General features: G+C 36.9%; 2 protein-coding genes across 3 annotated transcripts; both read right to left on the bottom strand.

Moving 5' to 3' along the window:
• Positions 1 to 141: 141 nt before the first annotated feature.
• mindy4 (MINDY lysine 48 deubiquitinase 4) lies at positions 142 to 5,947 on the bottom strand. The gene is made up of 17 exons (XM_037674625.1): positions 5,888 to 5,947; positions 5,445 to 5,564; positions 5,172 to 5,368; positions 4,818 to 5,082; positions 4,475 to 4,707; positions 4,318 to 4,370; positions 4,114 to 4,217; positions 3,923 to 4,039; positions 3,735 to 3,826; positions 3,447 to 3,548; positions 2,498 to 2,561; positions 2,233 to 2,298; positions 2,066 to 2,133; positions 1,919 to 1,982; positions 1,591 to 1,752; positions 727 to 907; positions 142 to 224 (listed from the first exon to the last, which is right to left on the bottom strand). Exons 1-17 carry the CDS (start codon positions 5,945 to 5,947, stop codon positions 142 to 144), a joined length of 2,031 nt encoding a protein of 676 aa, XP_037530553.1.
• A 1,246-nt stretch (positions 5,948 to 7,193) lies between these two features.
• nexn (nexilin (F actin binding protein)) lies at positions 7,194 to 18,731 on the bottom strand. Of its 2 annotated transcripts, XM_037698081.1 has the most exons (14): positions 18,577 to 18,731; positions 15,870 to 16,227; positions 15,570 to 15,767; positions 13,207 to 13,291; positions 12,963 to 13,111; positions 11,374 to 11,574; positions 11,083 to 11,259; positions 10,764 to 10,952; positions 10,373 to 10,564; positions 9,422 to 9,616; positions 9,085 to 9,306; positions 8,636 to 8,830; positions 8,157 to 8,520; positions 7,194 to 8,007 (listed from the first exon to the last, which is right to left on the bottom strand). In XM_037698081.1, exons 2-14 carry the CDS (start codon positions 16,176 to 16,178, stop codon positions 7,994 to 7,996), a joined length of 2,490 nt encoding a protein of 829 aa, XP_037554009.1. In that variant the 5' UTR covers positions 16,179 to 16,227; positions 18,577 to 18,731; the 3' UTR covers positions 7,194 to 7,993. The 2 variants fall into 2 exon arrangements, with proteins under 2 accessions (XP_037554009.1, XP_037554008.1); XM_037698080.1 differs by lacking the exon at positions 7,194 to 8,007 and having other exon boundaries at positions 8,137 to 8,520.
• Positions 18,732 to 18,946: the final 215 nt, after the last annotated feature.

Below are 18,946 nucleotides of genomic sequence, written 5' to 3'. Positions count from 1 at the left end.
GTGTGTGTGTGTGTGTGTGTGTGTGTGTGTGTATGTATGTATATATATATATATATATATATATATATATATAAATAAATTTTAAACATATTTAATATTTAATTGAAAAAAAATCTAAATTCAAAATTCTGTTAAAGCTCTTTACCTTGTGCGGATACAAAGCTCAAGTGGAGGAATAAGATCAGCATCAACTTCCTGAAAGCTTTTAGCTGATTTGCTAACAGCTGAAAACACAATTTCCAATATTGTTATTTTTTTTACAAGCAAAGTAACTAAATATAAATCCCCTCAAAATCTAACAAAATATAAAACATACCACAAACAAGGAAATGCCACCGCCTAAGTATAAGTACTATAGACAAAATGTGAGTACATAGTTTTAATTTAAATAAAACAACAACAAAAAAAATCACTAAATCAAATATATTGGGAACCAGGGTTGCCAGATAGAAAAGAACAAAATGTCATACTGTTGGTTTTAAAATCATCGTATTTTATAGGACTTTCTGATTATATGTATATGTTTTGATGTTTGTTTTGATTATGTGACTTTTAGGTGCTCGAGATGCCAAAACTATTGTATATTTGAGCTTTTAAAAATAATTTATTGCATATCATGTGGAGCCTAAAACTACTGAATAAATATAATTATTGTAAATCTGGCAACACTGCTGAGAACACGTGGCTGCAGCTTAACACACAGTGAAATCAAGTGCGGCTACATACAAACGGTGAGGCGGATCTCCTCCTGCTGATTGGCCAGTCCATCATAGTAATAGAGGTCAAACTCCAGACCTCCTTCCTGGTTGGTCAACAGCTCCCTCTGCAGGCCAAACAGCACACAGAAGTGGCTCTCACTGCACACCACCCAGACAGGGAAGGAGGGATTCTTCAGGTAAGCCCCTACCTTAGATAAAAGAAGCACAAGCGTTCACACTGTTAGCATGAACAATCAATATCAAACCAGTTGTGAAAGCTACCATGTAGGTTTACTCAAGTCAGCACTTGTTAATAAACTTTGTATTTGTGTAAGGATGGCTCTATAGCTTGAACTAAAAGATCTGTGCATCTGGATTCATGTTATCATCAATTTACAAGACCGAGAAGAGCAAATAAACACTTATATTCTGTGAACCACTCCTATTACTTTAACATAACAATTACAATTACTTGGTTGCAACTTGAATACTTTCATTTATGTCTTTCTCCACACAATAAATCCGTACAAAATCACTTATTTCTAAAAGGGCCAGCTGACTGTGTTATATGTAAATCTTTTGATCAGCTGCTTAGACTTGCGTTTAAATCCAATATACTAAATACATTGAATGTTTTTAGAATATTTTTTCCAAGGTTTGTCAATTGCAATTTAAAGTTATATATTTCCTTGGGTTCCAAATATTAATTAAACGATGATAGAAATATCTTTACACAGATTTTTATTTATTTATTTGAGATGTAATTACCTTATTATCAAAATCTTATACTGGTTTAGTATTTGTTTTGAACCAACATTAAAATCCCAGTGCTTTCTGTGCTGCAAGCTGTAAATACTGCATGCGTCTGTCACTGCAGCTGAAATTTTCTCACCTTACAGATATTATAATGTTCAAACAGGGAGAGCAGACCAACTTCACAGGGGTCTTTGATCCCTTTAAGGAGAGTCAGGTCACCATCGCCGGAGTCCAGCTCCATGTCGTCGTCAAAAACATTAGAAACCGCTCGTCCACAAAGCAACAGATTGACCAGCTCCTGATGAATCCAAATACACTGTAAGTTATGATCATAATTTATGCATGGCATAACAAGTGGTGCAAATAACTAGCAGTTTTGTGCTACCACAAAAAGCACTCTCCTCTTGTACAAAGCACTCCTAACTTTAATATGAACACAACAATTTAAAGTTTCATGTTCAAACCTGAGTGCAGTAGCCATGGGCCCCAATTAATGTGGTGGTGGGCACGTCCATATCTTCTCTTATTCTAAGAACATAATAAAAAATACCAGTTGTTACACAGGCTCAAAACTATTTACAGAGAAGCAAGGAAAAAAGTGTATTTTTTACCTTTCAATGGATCGAGAGAGAACTGCTGATACAATCAGTAGAATACATCCTAACATCCCAGTTTCAAACTGTGAAAAGAAAATATTAAAACTAAATATTAATAAAACGTTTGCACGTGTTTCTCACATGCAAAACTCAATAAAAACAGACAATAGTGATCCATTTACCTGCTCGATATGCTGCTCCAGAACAAACTGCAGATCCTTGATGTTGTCCAGAGAGAAATACATCATCTAAAGCAAGAGATGGTTAGAAAACACCCAAACTAATGTAAACAACAGCATTTTTACATCAAACTATCTAAGCAAACAACATATGACTGAATAGGCATTAATACAAAATGGGCTGTGAATTGATTTTTCCTTTTTATGAATTTGTAATTGTATTACCGGTATATTCCTTCCAGCAGATATAGAAACAAGTGAAACATACCTTTTCAAGTACTCTTTCAGATCTGTAGTTCCCACATGGGGTGAAATGGCTTGTCCCCAAATTTCTGGTATTAAAAGATAAAAAATAGTTTGAAAACAAATTCCTCCTATCGGTTTAAATCAATGTTCTACCAGACAGCAGATTTTACAGACTTTTCTGACAAGAACAGGTCTGATAGTTGATGATGATGCGAGTCCATTTTGTCAGGTATTGCTCATATTAAAATGCCATCCTGAACTAATTTCAACTTTAACCTCTGAACAAGTTATTTCTACAACTTGAGCTGCAGAATAAATGATATGATGATGAACTAGAGTGATTCTGAATATGAGAGAAATGTTTAAATAACAGAACTTTGCACAAGATGTGATACACAGAACCATCTGTGAAGTGGTTATAATTTTTTTTTAAACAAGGCATAAAAAAGGTAAAAAACAAAAGCAGCAGGTGACCAGTCAGACCATTCGTTTGTCCCTTTTACCGACCAATCAGATTCCTTCCTTCCTTAGATAGATAACTTTACTAATTGGTATTTATAATGTATGTGAATGTTTCTGTTCAGTACCCTGAGATGACTTCTGTTGTGACTTGGTGCTATATAAATAAACTGAATTTAATTGAATAGATCAAAAGAATAGAGACAGAAAAAAGTATGAAACTCATGTCAAAACCTGTAAGAAGAGTAGATTACTAGTAGTAGATACTGCATTTTTTTTCTTGATAATTCTTTCAAAGACAAAGAAATAAAAAAGCAACTCTGACAGAGTCCAGAGCAGCATCTACGTTTTGCATCAATTTGTAGACTGTCATATCTAAAACCTGTTGGTATCTGTGTAAAAAGGAGATATCCTCAGTGTTTGGTAGAACAGATTCACTCATGATGTAGATTTAGCAAAACACAAGCAGCCATTCAAAGTAAGGAATTAAGTGGATACTGTTGTTTTCTTACATTGCAACTGAGGCTTGTTTTTCCTTGCCAGCCCTCCACAAGACTTCAGCCAGAGCTAAAACAAGACACCGTCTTCTGGTGCTGCTGGACGGTCGTAACCTCCTGAGAATAAAAGGACAAGTGTGTGAAAATGAGGTTGTATGGGTTTTACACAGTTTGTATCTAGAAGCAGAGAGCATTTGCTAAAGAACTGCCGGAAAACATCCTCTGATGTGAATTTGTTGCTGTAAAAAGAAAACAGTAGCAGAAAAATATCACGTAAAGGTGTTTGATTTTAAGCCAACTTACTGAAGGATGGATATACTACTATCAGTGTTTTCAAACAGAAGTTTCTTAAGAACAAATGCTTGAATAGATGCCAGAACTCCACAAGGACCACCCTAAAAAAATCACATAAACACAGTCATAAAGCATAAAATATGAGAATAAATGTGTCATGTTAGTTAAAATAAATTAGACAGTCTGGGTAAAAGTACCTTTTTCTGCACAATGCCATATCTGAGGTCATCTGTCTCAGAAAAGGTAAAACCCTGATTCAGCCACTCAACACTAAAACAATTTAGGCTGGAACCAAGAAGTATTGTTTTCAATTCCTGTAGAAAACAAAACCAGAATATTAAAAAGGAACCACAGAAACTGGCTCCTACACATCTCAGTAAGTACTCACTGCGGCCGTGTGTTGGTCTATTGCACAGCCTGAGTAGTGAAACTCTGAAACAGTCCTCTGAACAGACACTACTCGCAGATCACCATCATAATCATCAATATCATCTGTAAATATATAATATTAGGCATCAGTTTTTGGCCAAACAAGTTATTTAAATAGTCAAAACAAGTCAGTGATTCTTGATTTTCTTCTTTAGGAACTTACCTAATCTTATCTCCGAGACATTCAAATCAGAACTGTTTGATCTCGTCTTTACTCTAGGAAAAACACAACACAAGCACTTATAAATAAAACTACAGGAGAATATTTTGAGTCACTGGGAAGTATTGTGTTATGAGAGTGACAACAAAAAGCTACTTACTTGTTTGTTTTCACTACATTTTGTTCCATTGTTCCACAACTGCTCTCATCCTGGTTTATATCTGTTGTGTTCAGGAGATCCAGTTTTCCTTCTGCACCGCTGGCTGAGCTGTTGTCAGTTACACAACTTTTTGAATGCAAAACGGTAAACTGCCTGTTTTCCACATCTTTTCTGAACAGCGTCTGGGATGCTTCAACCTTTCCACTTTGCCTTTTTCTGTTTTTGCTTGATTCCTGAAGAGAGAATATGAATTAATATATATATATGTGTGTGTGTATGTAAGTGTTTAAGGAATCTAAAAAAGCAAGGCGTTTTAAGCTTCAAAAGCTTTAGCAGGCAGTACCTGTGGTACCGGTCCAGCCATCATGCCTCGTCTGATGTGATTTGTTCTATTCTTCTGGGTAACAGCAGGGATGGAAGTGTTTCTGTCTGTCCCCTTTTGGACAAAGCTCCCATTGTCCTTTTGGGAAGCCAACATAAGTTTGTCGTTTTGGTAATCTAGTTTATAAATCTCGTCCTCTGTTGGATTCAAAGCAGACGGCCTCTCTTTCTCAGACAATGATGACATATATGATGGCATAGGGAGGCATCTTTCATTTTTGTCAGACCTGTGAATGAAGAGCCCACACAAGCAAGTCAGTTTAAATAAATCATTAAATGGCAAACGTTATGACGTAAAGCACTGCATGTGAAATACCTCTGCTTGCTGCTAACAAAATCTGGTCGTACTTCAATTGCTTTTGAGTCGCTTATCAGTACTGGTTTGCTTGCAGGTGAGCTGAAAGTTTGGACTTTCTGTGGACATTCTCCTCCCACGAGCTCTTCATTTTTTAACTTTTCAATATGATGCTTCACAATAATCTCAAGTAATGTTTTCAGGGGGGTATTTTGAACCTGTAATTGCAGAAAAGTCAGCTGCAGCTCTTCATTTGTTATACAGTATTTGCACAGCAGCAACGTTTTGACTTACTTTATTTTTTCTGTAGAGCTCATCCAGGTTAAGAATACTCCTCAGATGGGATCTGTTATTGATACTGGCCTCTGTGCGTGGGTGCTCCTCATCCATACAGGCGATGGTCCTTTTCAGTCCCTGCAGAGAAGACTGAGCTATTTACAGTGAACTTTATGAACAGACAGACTTTTTAAATATATATATATTCATACACAAACGAACCATTGCACGATCAAGGCTTTGTTTTCTCTTAATCAAATATTCTGTACCTTTTGTCGAGAAAAAGCGCCATAAATTCTGCCTGTAAAATCGTTTCGTGTTTGTATGACGTAAAAATTCACATCATTATAAACTCTCAAGGAGTTAAGAGGAAGCTAAGCTAGTAATTGGTTAGCATGGCAGAGTTTGCACAGAACTATTTTTCAGTCCTGCTGTTGACGATTCAGTTTTAGCTAACTTACCTTTCGACTTAAATACTCCCTTACAAGAGACGAAGAAACCTCTTCAACAGAAGCGACCATGGTGTTAATTTGACAAACAGCTGGGAAAAACGAAATATTGGATTAAATAAGACATGTCGACTGCAAAGCAAGCTCTGCTACCTTGGTTCAATAATGTTTTAAAGTAAATGATAGCACAATTTATTTATTTTTTTCACAGATGAAGTTTTAGCATATTATCTGAAGAAACTGCTAGCTTGAAGCATGTCAACAGTGCGCTAACGTGTTAGCATGGTGTCGCGACGCTCCTTTTGACCACACAGAGTAACAAAAATGGGGTTGAACTATCTTTAGCTACTCTAAAGAAAAATATATATACCTGTATGGATTATTTTGTAGCCACAGCCACAACTGTCTTGTAACTATGTAATTTGGTTCACACGACACATGATTGGTTTTCACAACACTAAGGTTGGTTTACGATCCGTATTGTAAATGATCCGCCCCCAATGTTATGTCACGTGACAACTACGTACACTGTATTCCTCAGGGTTTTTGTCATCTGTCATTTTACATCAGATTCAGTTCAACATTTATCATTCTTAAAACTTTTCACACATGGTTTGAATTATCCTATGTTCAGTATACATTTTTCAAAAATAATTTGTCATTTTGAGGTTTACATTCAGGTCTCTTGTAAATGAGTCTCCGTGGGTCAATAAATGAGTCTCCGTGGGTCAATGGGATTAACCTGTATAAATAAAGGTTGAATGAATTTAAGAAGTCTAAATGTTATTTTATTAGGAATCAACAGGATATTGCAACTTTGGCACCAATCACATCAAATCAGGTTCTATTCAAAATGGTCAATATATATACTTGTAAAATCTGATGTTATTCTACTCTAAATACAAAATATTTTAATCACAGATTTTGTTGACCTTTGATTCTGCTTTTCAAAGTACAACTAGAAGAACAGTAGTACTGTACTGTAAAGAGCACATTTTTTTAATAGTTGTAGTGGTGGCGCAGAGGTTTGAGAAGGTGGGCCTGTGATTGGAAGACATTGGTTCAACTCCCGGCACCGACAACATCAAAATGTGGGTGGGATTGGTGGACTTTTATTCTAAACTGATCACATTGTAAATCCAAGTGTTAGCGTGGTTACCTTCGCTCTGTGATGGACAGATACCTGGTCAAATGTCTCCTTTAAAAGATTTCAGGCTCTCCACCCCCGAAACAAATAACAGAATAATTTGACAAATGCAGGCGTTATCTTCTTTTTTAATCATAGCAATAGTAAGTCAAGTCATGGCAAGACAGCAAAATCTGCAACATATCAGGTTTGTATAATATCAAAGACAGCACAATGAAAGTGTTCTTTTGGTTTGTTTTATTAAAACTTGATTTCTATTATTACATATGACAAAAATTCAAAACTAGCCTATTTTTTCCATTATCAAACAAAATGATCATCCCGGAGAACTGAATATTGACATCTGTACTAAGAGTATTAAACTGTGCTTAAAATAAAAAAGGGGGGAGTTCACATGAAAAAATGAACATTTGTTTAGATGTTGCTGAAATCAATTGACGAACAAATTAATCTTTTTCCTGCACTGTTAGACTCTTGACAGAACATGATTTTCCTCAGTATAATACCAGATGACTATCAACATAAACTACATGTTTAACTGATATTTCAATACTGTGTTAATCAAAACAGAGATATATAAAATATTCTACTTATTTTGATACTTAAGCATAACATTTGGTGATTTATGGACAATTTAATGTCATATTTACAATGCAGTTTAACAACATTTAGAAATTGCTGGTTTCATGAAAGCTGCTAGGGCCTTGTAGCAAATACACTTTTGATGTTTAGTACAGTTTTTAGCACAGAAACAGGAATCTGTCAGTTTTGGCACAAGTATTTTCCTACATCCTTGAGCTTAACGATTGAGCAACATGTAAACAACATCTTGTTTTTGTGTTTGAATATGTGTGTTTCCCTTCCTTAGGAATGCCAAGCATACGGTTCTCCCCTAACTGTCTGACCACAATAAATGAAGTTTTACAAAAGGATTGAAAGACAAGGAACAATCTTCTGCATACGAAGGAGCATCAGTAGTCATAAGCTGCAAGAAACAAACAGAAGAGGTGTTATCGACATCTGCTTTTCAGCCTGAGGTGACAGGGAAGAGGAGCATGCGATCCACTTCATAAAGTGCGGTAAATTCCAGATGAGCAGTAGCGTGCAGACACAGTCACACAAGAGTGATCTTACTTTCTATTGTAAGGATGCAGGTACTTGCTGCTGTGCCTCTGCTGTTCACAGCCTTGCACATGTACTCCCCTTCGTCTTCTGGAAAGGTCTCGGGCAGGTAGAGGCAGTATGTCTCTCCTCTTTCAATATACTGATAGTCCTCACAGTCCTGGAGCATCTCTCCCTCAAACCACCAGGTTACCTCAGGCTTTGGCTCCCCAGTGATCTTAACAGTGAACCGAACAGGCTCAGAATCCACCACCGACTGATTTTTAAGAGGCTTCTTAAACCATGGAGCCCCTGAACGAGCATGATCTTCCTCATCTTCATAAGCTGCCAAGCCATTGATGATGCTACCCTCATCCTCCACTTCGTCCTCTTTCTTCTGCAAGCAGACAAAATAATTAGAAACTTTTGCTAACGTCAGAGCCATAAATGAAACTTTTACGTTCTTGTGCATTAGGAATTGTGTAAAATGGTAATGAACACGGGGGATTTACCTTTTGAAGAGCAGCATCAATCTCCTGCTGTTCAAACTGCATTCGCTGGAGCTTCTGCTCCTCGATCCTCCTCCGTTCTTCTTCCTCTCTGGCTTTGGCCATTTGTTGAAAGCGAGCTCGCATGTCCACTTTTTGCCTGAACGGTGACTCCTCAAGCCTTCCTGGAGTTGTTACTCTTCCCTCCCCCTCCTCCTCCTAAAAATACAATTATTTATTATTCAAATGTTTCCTTTTTGAATAAAACATACTAAATCCTGTAACTTAACCAGTTCAGTCATGTCAATTGGACACTGTCATTCATTCAGCAACTTTTTTAAATCATAGACTGCTTGTTTTAATAATCAAACAGACATTTAGGTGTTCAGTAGTTCAGCTCATCATGAGCCAGACACACCTGGTGTTTACAGGAATAAAATGTACATCCTTCCACAGTCTTTGGGTGCTCTTACCTCCTGGAACCGCTCAGCTTCTCTCTGTTTGATTTCATCATCAATGGCCTTCCTCCGCTCTCTCTCCATCTCTATCTTTTTCTGAATCTCCTCCTCCGTCAGCTGCTTGATCTTCTCAAACTTAGATTTGAGATTTTTGGCCTGAATGGAGCCAGTTTTCTTCAGCTTTGTCAGCTCTTCATATTCATTACTTACAACATCTGAACTTTCGTTTATTTCCTCCTAGAAACATTAAATCAGTTTACTTGAAATAAATAGTTTCTTTTTTTTAACAGAGGAACATAATTGAATGGTTGGGAGTATATTAGCCCTTGCATTTTATGTTTTTAAAACTGACCTGGCCCATTTCTTGTCTGAGTTGTTCAAATTCCTGCTTCTCCTGCTCCAATTTCTTCTTACGCTCCTCTGCCTTGCACCTCCTCTCAGCCTCCTCCTTCTCTTTTAGCAGCTCTTCAAAGTTGATCTCTAATTTTCTGGGGTGCAAAGCCTCCTGAGAATCGCTCCTCATCATTTCTTCATCGTCTTCCAGCACCTAAACACATAAAAATACACAAAAAAGATATTTGCATCTCCAAGTATTTTTTCTAAATTATTACAGTTTAGTATTGATACAGTTCAATACTTACCAAGCATTCTGAAACACTCTAAATCCAACCAAGAGTAAAGTAGCACCATTCTCATTATATGTTTAAAGATAGCATGCACAGGACCAAAATTAACTAAATAAATGCTTTGTTGGGTGTGAAGCTAAAAAAACTGTTTTCTATAATGTCATAGAATAAAAATAAATAAACTTGTGAGACTGAAATTATCTTACTATTTCATCTCCATATGAGAACTTTTCCACATCCAGGACTGGGCTCTTAAAAAGAGATAATTCAAAGAAAGAACCAGCAGTACATATGTACCACTTGAGCCCATTAGAATATGTACATCAACAAAGTAACAAAACCAATTTAATTAAAATGCTAGTATATAATACTTTAAGGTAAACATGCTAGTTTAACTTGGGCCAGAATTGCTTTTGATTTGACTAGTAATCACCAAATGTTATTTGCACACCTTTCCTTAAAAATGTGAAGGTTATGTATACTAACTGTGTATCTCAGTGTAAACGTGATTGAAAATCATTTAGGAGTTTAGATTTCATCCTGGGAAAACCGAGCAACAGGTTTAGAACCCTGAACAACACCAGCACACCTCACATGTTACTGTTAACATGCTAGTGACCAGCCTTACACATGCTTTCACACGCTTGATTTTTGGTCACCGAGTCACATTGACTCACCATGCTCTTGCGGGCCTCAGCAAAGAGCCTCTTTTCCTCCTCCAACCTCTTCTTGGCCTCCTCCTCAGCCTTTCTCTGCTCCTCCTCACGTCTCTGTCGTTCTAGATCCTCAAAACTGGCACAGATTTTCCCTGGTTCAGTTCCCTCCAAGTTCAGCAAGGCCATCAGGACCTCGTCATCTTCATCTACAAGCTGATAAACACATTGCGGTTAAGTTTGTTTGGATTATGGTTTGTATACAAATCTGTACTACCTTTTCGTGCCTAATTATATGTCAAGCTTTTCCTTTTAAGACCTATTTGATATTATGTCTATATTGCAAGAATATTGGCACCATTTTTTTTCTACAGACAGATTTTTTCACTGATATTTATTATTGCAAAGTGTTTACCATGCTCCTCCTGGCTTCGGCAAAAGCTCGTCTCTCCTCTTCCATTCGTCTCTTGGCCTCCTCTTCTGCTTTTTTGCGCACTCCTTCTACCCTTTGCCTCTCTAACTCCTCGAAGCTCAGTCTCAGTTTTCCAGGACGAAACTCATCTTTTTCTTCCTCATCTGGCTGAGAGCTTTCCTCATCATCTTCCTGATAAGACACCAAATGATTATAAGCGCTATATAAGTCAGCTCAGCAACATTAACATTCAATAAACAAGTCTACACTTAGCTACAGATATTATTTGCTTTTTTAATAGAGTGTTAAGTATTTTGTTTACCATTTCTTCTTTGGCCTCTTTGAAAGCCTTTTTCTCTTCTAACAAGCGTTGTTTGGCTTCTTCCTCAGCCTGCTTTCTCCTCTGCTTCTGCCTTTCCCTTTCCATCTCCTCAAAGGTCAGCTTCAGCTTTCCAGGAGCCACAGACACCACCTTCTCTGTGGGCTTTTCCTCTTCATCCTAAATCAAATCAATGTGAAAATTCAGGACATTCACATAAGCTCCACAGTTATGGAAAAGCTGTAACAAAAATACATAATTTAAAGTGGGAAGTAGTTTCCTTTTAAAAACAACCTCTGGAACAATAGAGCGTCGCTTGGCTTCTCTGAAGGAGCGTCTGTTTTCATCATATCGTCTCTTCTTCTCCTCCTCTGCTTTCTTCTTCAGTTCCTCCTCTCGGTTCTTCTCAATGTCCTCAAAGTTCATTTTAATTTTACCCGGAGGTCGTGAAGATTTGGCTGGAACCACACGCACCAGGATTGTGTCATCTCCTTCCTAAATGATAACACATAAACCACATCGGCAAATTGTTTCTAAAAACATGTGGACTTCAGCCACAACAATCAGAGAATGAGGTAAAAATGACTTGGTCACTCGAGCTGCAAATTATTTTTCTGTATTGAAAGATAACGTATGAGACTGCACGGCTAATGTCACCATTTGCAGTTGATATGGGTGTCAGTTTAGGGTTGCAGAGTCTAAATCAGTCACATGAGGAAAGTCTAGACCTAATTTTGTCACTGGGAGGTGTGGGAAATAGTTGGCAGTCATGTGCTGTCTACACCTGGCAGATCTATTTCAGTAGTTTCTAGATCACAAAATTTGTGCTAAACGACACAAAAATACTTTGTTGTTTTAATTTTTTTTTTCTTAAATGGGCAACATGACTCAAATAGAAAAGGAACTTATGGTCCACTATAGTGAAGTAGTTTTAAATACTTAGTTAAAACATTATTTTGTCTTATAGTTAATGTGAAAAAGTCACAAAAGAAATGTTTATTTATCTTTGCAGTAGACAGAAATTTGTTTACATGATAGACTTATTTTCAGAGTACAGCAGTAAGTTTTAATTGTAAGTTTATTTAACAAGTTTTTGTTCAACGGTTTGCTGGTTTTTTGTCAATAGTTATCTTTTTAGTGTGTAAAATGAAGCTCTGACGGTAAACTTCATCACAACGTGAAATGTAACAAGCGAATAAAAACAAGTTTGGTGCAGAACTAAAACAAAATCAAATGCCTTGTTTGTGACGTCACAAGTTTACTGTTTTATTAAACTCAATATTAGAAAATGAATCATGACATAACTCTTCCAAACTACTCAGTTGTTAGGAAATATACAAGTTACAAGCTGCACCAAATTGTCACTGTAATAGGAGTCTCCTGTTAAATACTTCAGTTCATGACATTTACAGCATTGTAAATGTCGTTTATGCTATACTAGAACAGAATTAGGGCAGAGTTAGCAGATAATTGCCTATAATTATCTACCTGGCACAACTTACATAACAATTTCCAGAAACATTACTGTCTGAGTGTATAAACCTACACTGTTCAGTGTGTTATGATTGGAAATATTTGAATGATTTACCTGGCAATTTGCAAATAAATAGCACCGTGTTATCATTGACATATAATGGAAATGACCTATTTACTTTCATTTAACAGGCTGGTCATGTCAACAATGCTACCGTTAGTTGCAGACCTATATCCGGCCCCTGCCAACTGCTCCCATCTCAAAGGCCACTTAAAATAACTCATCCAAGTGGCAGCTGAGGATTACCTTAATCATTACAGACAAAAGTGCACCATATTTTTACCACAGAAACCATCAAGCTGCCCCAATGTCTAAAAGATTTACTCTGTACCAGCACAGGTTCACTGACCTCAGCAGCTTTCTGAGCCAGTTCTTTCTTGATTTTGGCTTTCTCTACTTTGTCCTGGGCTTCTCTCTTTTTTCTTTCTTCTTCCATCCTCTTCCTCTCCTCCTCTTGTCTTTGTTTCTCCATCTCTGCAAACTTCCCCTTCACACTACCTGGGTATTTCATGAAGAAAAGACATAGACCTTCAGACTTCTCCTGCATCTCTTGTACTTTTTTTTAAACTGGTGGCATCGTGTTTATGTTTTACCTGTGATTTTGGGGACGAAGGACTTCTCCACCTTTTTCGGCTTTACCTCCTCTTCTTCATCACTGGAAGCGAGTAGTTCTTTTATCTGCAGGCAGATCAGATGGAGAGTGTGGTGAGGTTAGGGTTTAGCTGGGATCAACTCCTCTGCCACGCAGGAGCCATGCTGGTCCGAGCAAGAACAAGAGCCAAATCCCTGTTAATAGCAACATCATGTGGTCTTCAGGTGAGCTTCTGATTGGCCTGCAGTGTTGCTGCACTGACGGGGGATGAGCGTAGGTGTCCAAGCTTGGCTAGCAATGGCACAACATGTACACATGAAGGTTGTTGTGTCTGATTATCACTGATAATCCACTCACATAACACTGTATCACTGTATTCATTTGACTACTGTAAGTCCGGAGGAAAAGCAGTTTAGTCTTGAATTTTTGATCTCAACTTTTACCCCATTCTAAGCACTTTGTCAGATTCACCCAATACAAGATTTGTTTATTAAAAAGCAAAACGGTACTGATTTGCCATGCAGTTACAGTGTTCTCAAGTTTGTGTTTTACACTTGTAATAGCCGCATAGTTTTATTACAATTATAAAATCTCAGGTAAAATGGACTAAAATGTAATACTGAAGCTGAATATGGCAATTAATGTGTTTCAAATAAATGCAATGCTCTTGAAAATATTTTAACTAAAAAAAAACATTTTGTTGCAAATATTTTTCAAAAAGTACATGGAGAACCAAAGGCTCAAATTAATTGCTTCGAACTAAATAAAATTTACATGAAAGCAACCTGAAATTCCTCTTCTCTCAGTTTAAATAACCACCGTCTATAAAACTTAACTGGAGCTATTTTTCTGGGTAAAAAGTCTGAAATCCTTAGAGACTTGTTTAATAAAGGCTGATACGAGCACAGCTGAATAATACTAGCAGGCTTAAGTGTCAAAGAAACTTTAAAGCAACTCTCTCAAAGGTTGTGTGGGCAAATCAAACATGAATGAAAGTGGATCTTGAGGAAAGATACACTGAGCATGGTCATAAACTAGTTTAAACACAATACCTTATTAAAAAAAAATAACCCACAAAATCTGAAAATTGTTTGAAAGCTGCCATTTTGAATTGTTCACTGATATCATTATTCACTGTTCACTCTCGTAAATGAGTCCTCGTGACTCAGTGAGACTAACCTGTATAAATAAAGGTTGAATGAATATCTATGTCTTAGTTCAAAACAAAAATCAAAATAATTATTTAAGAAAACTAACATTTGGCTTTAACAGTAAGTTACTCACTTGAACATTGTGATAATTCTTCCTGTCTTAATAATATATTACATCAGGCTTGTAAGGGGAAAGCACATAATATGTTTTATCCAATTACAATGGGTAAAGGAGTGAGTTTGAATCTTTCCAAGCAGATTATAAGCTGCAATGTAAAGGTACATTTCCTCTAAAAGTGAACTTTATAGTATGCAGTACTGAAAATAGTTATTATCTCAATGAAGAAAAATGCTCCACCACATAAATCCAAGAACTAAGCTATGCTATTGCTAGGCTATCAAAAACAACAACATGCCCTCTTTTTTATCTCACTTCATTCCTACAAACATCTTTGGGCCTTTTTATGAACAGGATTTACACTTAGGAAAAGCATTGAAACTCTGACCATTATTTGTGAAAGGTCTAGTGGATTATGGGTAATAATGAACACATAAATAAACTAACAGACTCCATGGACAGAATGTTTAGGGCAGCTAGTGAAAAGAAGAATGGCTATAATGGTCACTGTTATTCTGAAAAGTGTACAAACAATGTACATACTCAAATATACTCCTGAGAAAAGACAAAAATAACTTCCTATTTTAAAGCTTTTATGTTTTAGTGACAGTTTGGGAATGATAAATGTCTTTGTTCCACAATAAAAATAATTGAGATACATGCAATTTGCTTATTGATTGTGCCCAGTTAGGTACATTCAGTCCGTTAAATTGCTCTGGAATCAATGCTTAATTGTCTTGTTTAATAACTAATTAATCAATTGATTATTTTTAGTTCAACCGTGCATTTATGTTACCTGTCCTAATATATTTTGTACTAATGTGAGAGTTTAGTGAGTCAATCATGCCAACACAACAGCTGCTAATTATGTTTCCACTGAATGGCCATTACTAAAGTATACAACTATAATGACATTAAAAAACACAAATTGCAATTAATAAGGTTAATTACAGTATATAAAATGCAGTGTGACTGATATATGTGTTGTATAAAAGACTGAATTCTCACTCCAACTGGTAGCTTTGTCACCTCCATCATGCCCCATCATGCCATGCAGATCACAGTCGGAGGTTAGTGGGGTTATCTGTCTTTGACCTGCTGCTTTCTGCGATTCCATTCTCTCTCCTTGACGTATTGATCCTTCCTCTTCTGCTGTTCCTCCCTGTTCCTCTGTCGACTACGCTCCTCCCTGGCCTTCTGCATGGCCTCAAACTTACTCGTTACATCTGCTTTATCCTTGTTCAGCTTTGGCACATAGCTTCTGGCCACCAGCTTTCTGGATCTGAGGAGTTTCTGTAGTGTAACAGACACAAGAGACCATATCATATTATTAGTTCTGTTCCAGTGGGGTAGAATGTTATTGTATTAAAAAAATGTCTGCATTTTTCACCTCACCTCTTTCTTTAGTGCCACATCAGAAATATTCTCTGTATCATTTGTTTCAGGTTCTGGGCTCTCCTGTGACTTTCCGTTAACATCCTCCGATCCATCAATTTCCTCTCTTGTACAGTTTTGTTTGTTCTCCACACCGTTGAGGTGTGTCTTCTCAGTTTCATCGGTCGTTTCATCATCCTCATGGTGAGCTTTTGTATTTTCGCTCTCACTTCTTTCCTCTGCATCATTTTCTTCTTGCCCCATATAGTCCTCTGTGTTTTCTTCACTGTCATGAGCATCCAAGGCTGCAACCTGCACCACCTCGGTCATGTTTGTTCTGCAACTACAAGCTGACTAACAGGCTCTGTTATAATTTTACCTGCAAACCAAAAGGGACATGTCAAGTTAGGTCATCAATGAAAACATGGCAACATTAAGAAAACAATAACTTTCATTTCACTGGATAAAATATGTCCTATATATAAAGTGTTCCTGATGACTAATGCACATTTATTAAAAGTCATTAAAAAAATTGAGATTTTTGTTTTTCTTCTTTTATGTGTTCCTTGTGTTACCAGACACTACAATACTAGAAAACAATCAAATTACCAAATAAAAATTAGTCCTTTTTTAAAGATTTTGAGCACAATGTTGATTGTGCTTTTGATTTTTGATGCCTTGTAGTTTTCTGTACTTTAGATTGCTGCATATCTGCATCATTTGCTTCTATTTTTTTTTTTTCAAATTATATTGAAAAAGTGCCAACAGTACAACAGTTTAAAAGAATATTGCTTATTTCTCACAATTACTCTATATTACTTGTTTGTTTTTTTCTATTTACAGAGAAACAGGGGACTTGTTGACCTCAAGGTTAGGGGCAAAAACATAGTTTGACTTCGCATTATGTCAGGAAAGTGTGCAGTGGAAGCTTGCTGACTCCTATTTATAGCCCACTTAGGAGTCCAGAACATGTGATCATAGCTATTTCTGATAAGTGGAAGGCAGTTGGACAAAGATGAAGCTGGCACCCACATGTCGCCCCTGCAGACCCTTGACAAAATGGCCAGGCTTGAAGCTAAGTGAAAGAAAGCAGTGTGAACTGTTAGTCATCCCACACTGGAAGAAGTTGCTGTTTATTAGCATCCACAAATACCTTTACTCTTCAGGATGTGAAGATCATATTGTGGCGCCATGCTGCTAAACACAAGCTTAGCTATTTCACTGTAAACTACTGTCAACACTCAGTATGTAGGTGTGGCTGAGGTGGCATCAATGGGTAAATCAGTAATAATCATCAGCTGGAAAATAAAAGTTCCCCAAGCAGTTTTGTGTCACAAAATCTAATGTAATGACATTAAATATGGTCAGTTTTCAATATGCTGAATATTCTAGGTGGGTTGAGTTTTAGAAAACAGAATTGCAGGAAAATGTTTAATTCACCTAGCATCAGTTGAAAGAAATCACTGTAATTGGTCAGGTCTCTCTTGTAAATGAGTCCTCGAGGCTCAATGGGATATACCTGTCTAAATAAAGGTTGAATGAATGAAAAATTCAGTCACTTGAATCTACCAGAGATGAGTTCCCTGTTCAAGCTATCAAGCTACTTTTCATTCAACCTTTATTTATACAGGTTAGTCCCATTGATCCTGGGGGACTCATTTACGAGACCTGAATTTTAACAAAGAGTGATGACAACAGTGGACAACAACGACAACAATAGACAATCATAAAGGATGCGTAGAAAATACTTTTTTAACAAATGAAAATAAAATGGTAATTAAAAGGAAAAGTAGATAATAAAAATAGCTAAATTGTAAGGCGGTGTAGAATACAAAAAACTGGAACATGTCTGCATTGGTTTTGCCTGGAAATTAGCAGATGTTTAAAGCCACAGGTCAAAGTTGAGAGCTTCAGATCATTTTGCAAGATATACCAGGAAACAGGAGCGGAGTAGGAGAAGGCCCTTTTGCCTAGTTAAGTCCTCATTGAGGGAACACTGCAGGTAATAATGTCCTGAGAGCGCACGCTGTAGCTGCACTCACGCAGAGACATGTAGGAGGAGATGTATGAAGGCAGCAGACCAAGAAGTGATTTAAAGAAGAAAAAGTACCAGTGAGAGTCTGCGTGAAGTTAATGATGATATGTTAATATGTTGGCATCTTTATTTCTTCCACTTTCATTCTTATAAATCAGAGGTGAATACCAAGTGACAGAAAACACAGAATAACATGGGAACATGTCATTTTACTAAAAGTCAGTAGCAATGTGTCTATTGGAGCCACAGTCATCTGAATCACAATTATGTTGTTTACTGATTAAGGATGAGCTTGGAAACGACTATTTCAATTATATAATTAGTTAAACATGAAGTACTCTCCAGAGAATCTGGCTTAAAATGGACTGAAACACTTAATGGCTTTTAATGTAATAATAACAAAAGATAAGTAGATTTTTTTGTTTTTGTTTTTAAAAGAGCTGTCCTAGCTATTTCTGTACACAACTAGCACAATAAATCAGTACAAAGCACGAGTTTTACACACTCAAAATAGGATGTATAGACTTTTAGTTTATGTTGGACTATACATAAAGTAACAGCAACAGGTTGAACAAAGAAAATAATGAATCCAGATTTTTTTTCAAGTCCAGAGTTTACACCGTATTTAGCTATTTCTGCTAAATATCAGTTTAGCCTGCGACGTGATATTGAAAAATAATAATAATAATTTACCTACTCAGTGTGGTGTCGTGCTCTCCGTTTCGGTTTAAATTTTACTTTGAGGAGTACCAAAAGTTGAAGAAGTAAATCTCAGAGCAGTGAACAGAGTGATACACGTCTGCTAGCTGCTACAGCTCGACTGGGGGTCGGCGAGGCGTTCCCATAAAAGTACCGTTACTCCCCTGTCGCGCGAGCCTGCAGCACGTTCAGCTGTTGCCCAGAGCGCGCATGCGCACAAGAGCCCATCCAAGTCAACTGTCACAGCTGGACTACTTTCTGATAGTCTTTTTGTTTGAAGTGTTTTAGCACTCATTTGGTACCTTCTTTTATTTATTACGCTAATTATTACACAGTCTTGCATGTCATTTATTTAAAAATAAAT

Source organism: Nematolebias whitei, chromosome 3 (assembly GCF_014905685.2).
Source record: "Nematolebias whitei isolate Nwh7 chromosome 3, NemWhi1, whole genome shotgun sequence".
Taxonomy (NCBI): Eukaryota; Metazoa; Chordata; class Actinopteri; order Cyprinodontiformes; family Rivulidae; genus Nematolebias; species Nematolebias whitei.
The sequence above is the reverse complement of the archived record's forward strand: the minus strand, read 5'-3'. Positions and strand labels throughout refer to the sequence as shown.

What these genes read in the sequence shown, in the direction of transcription:
- mindy4 (XM_037674625.1), bottom strand. Translation starts at nt 5,947, where the DNA reads ATGGTCGCTTCTGTTGAAGAGGTTTCTTCGTCTCTTGTAAGGGAGTAT. An exon ending in TTTGTTAGCAGCAAGCAGAG is followed by an intron (nt 5,083 to 5,171) that starts GTATTTCACATG and finishes CTTCATTCACAG; the next exon opens with GTCTGACAAAAATGAAAGAT. An exon ending in AACATTATAATATCTGTAAG is followed by an intron (nt 908 to 1,590) that starts GTGAGAAAATTT and finishes CTTTTATCTAAG; the next exon opens with GTAGGGGCTTACCTGAAGAA.
- nexn (XM_037698080.1), bottom strand. Translation starts at nt 16,178, where the DNA reads ATGACCGAGGTGGTGCAGGTTGCAGCCTTGGATGCTCATGACAGTGAA. An exon ending in GGAATCGCAGAAAGCAGCAG is followed by an intron (nt 13,292 to 15,569) that starts GTCAAAGACAGA and finishes ATCTGCCTGCAG; the next exon opens with ATAAAAGAACTACTCGCTTC. An exon ending in AAGCTGAGCGGTTCCAGGAG is followed by an intron (nt 8,831 to 9,084) that starts GTAAGAGCACCC and finishes TTGTATTTTTAG; the next exon opens with GAGGAGGAGGGGGAGGGAAG.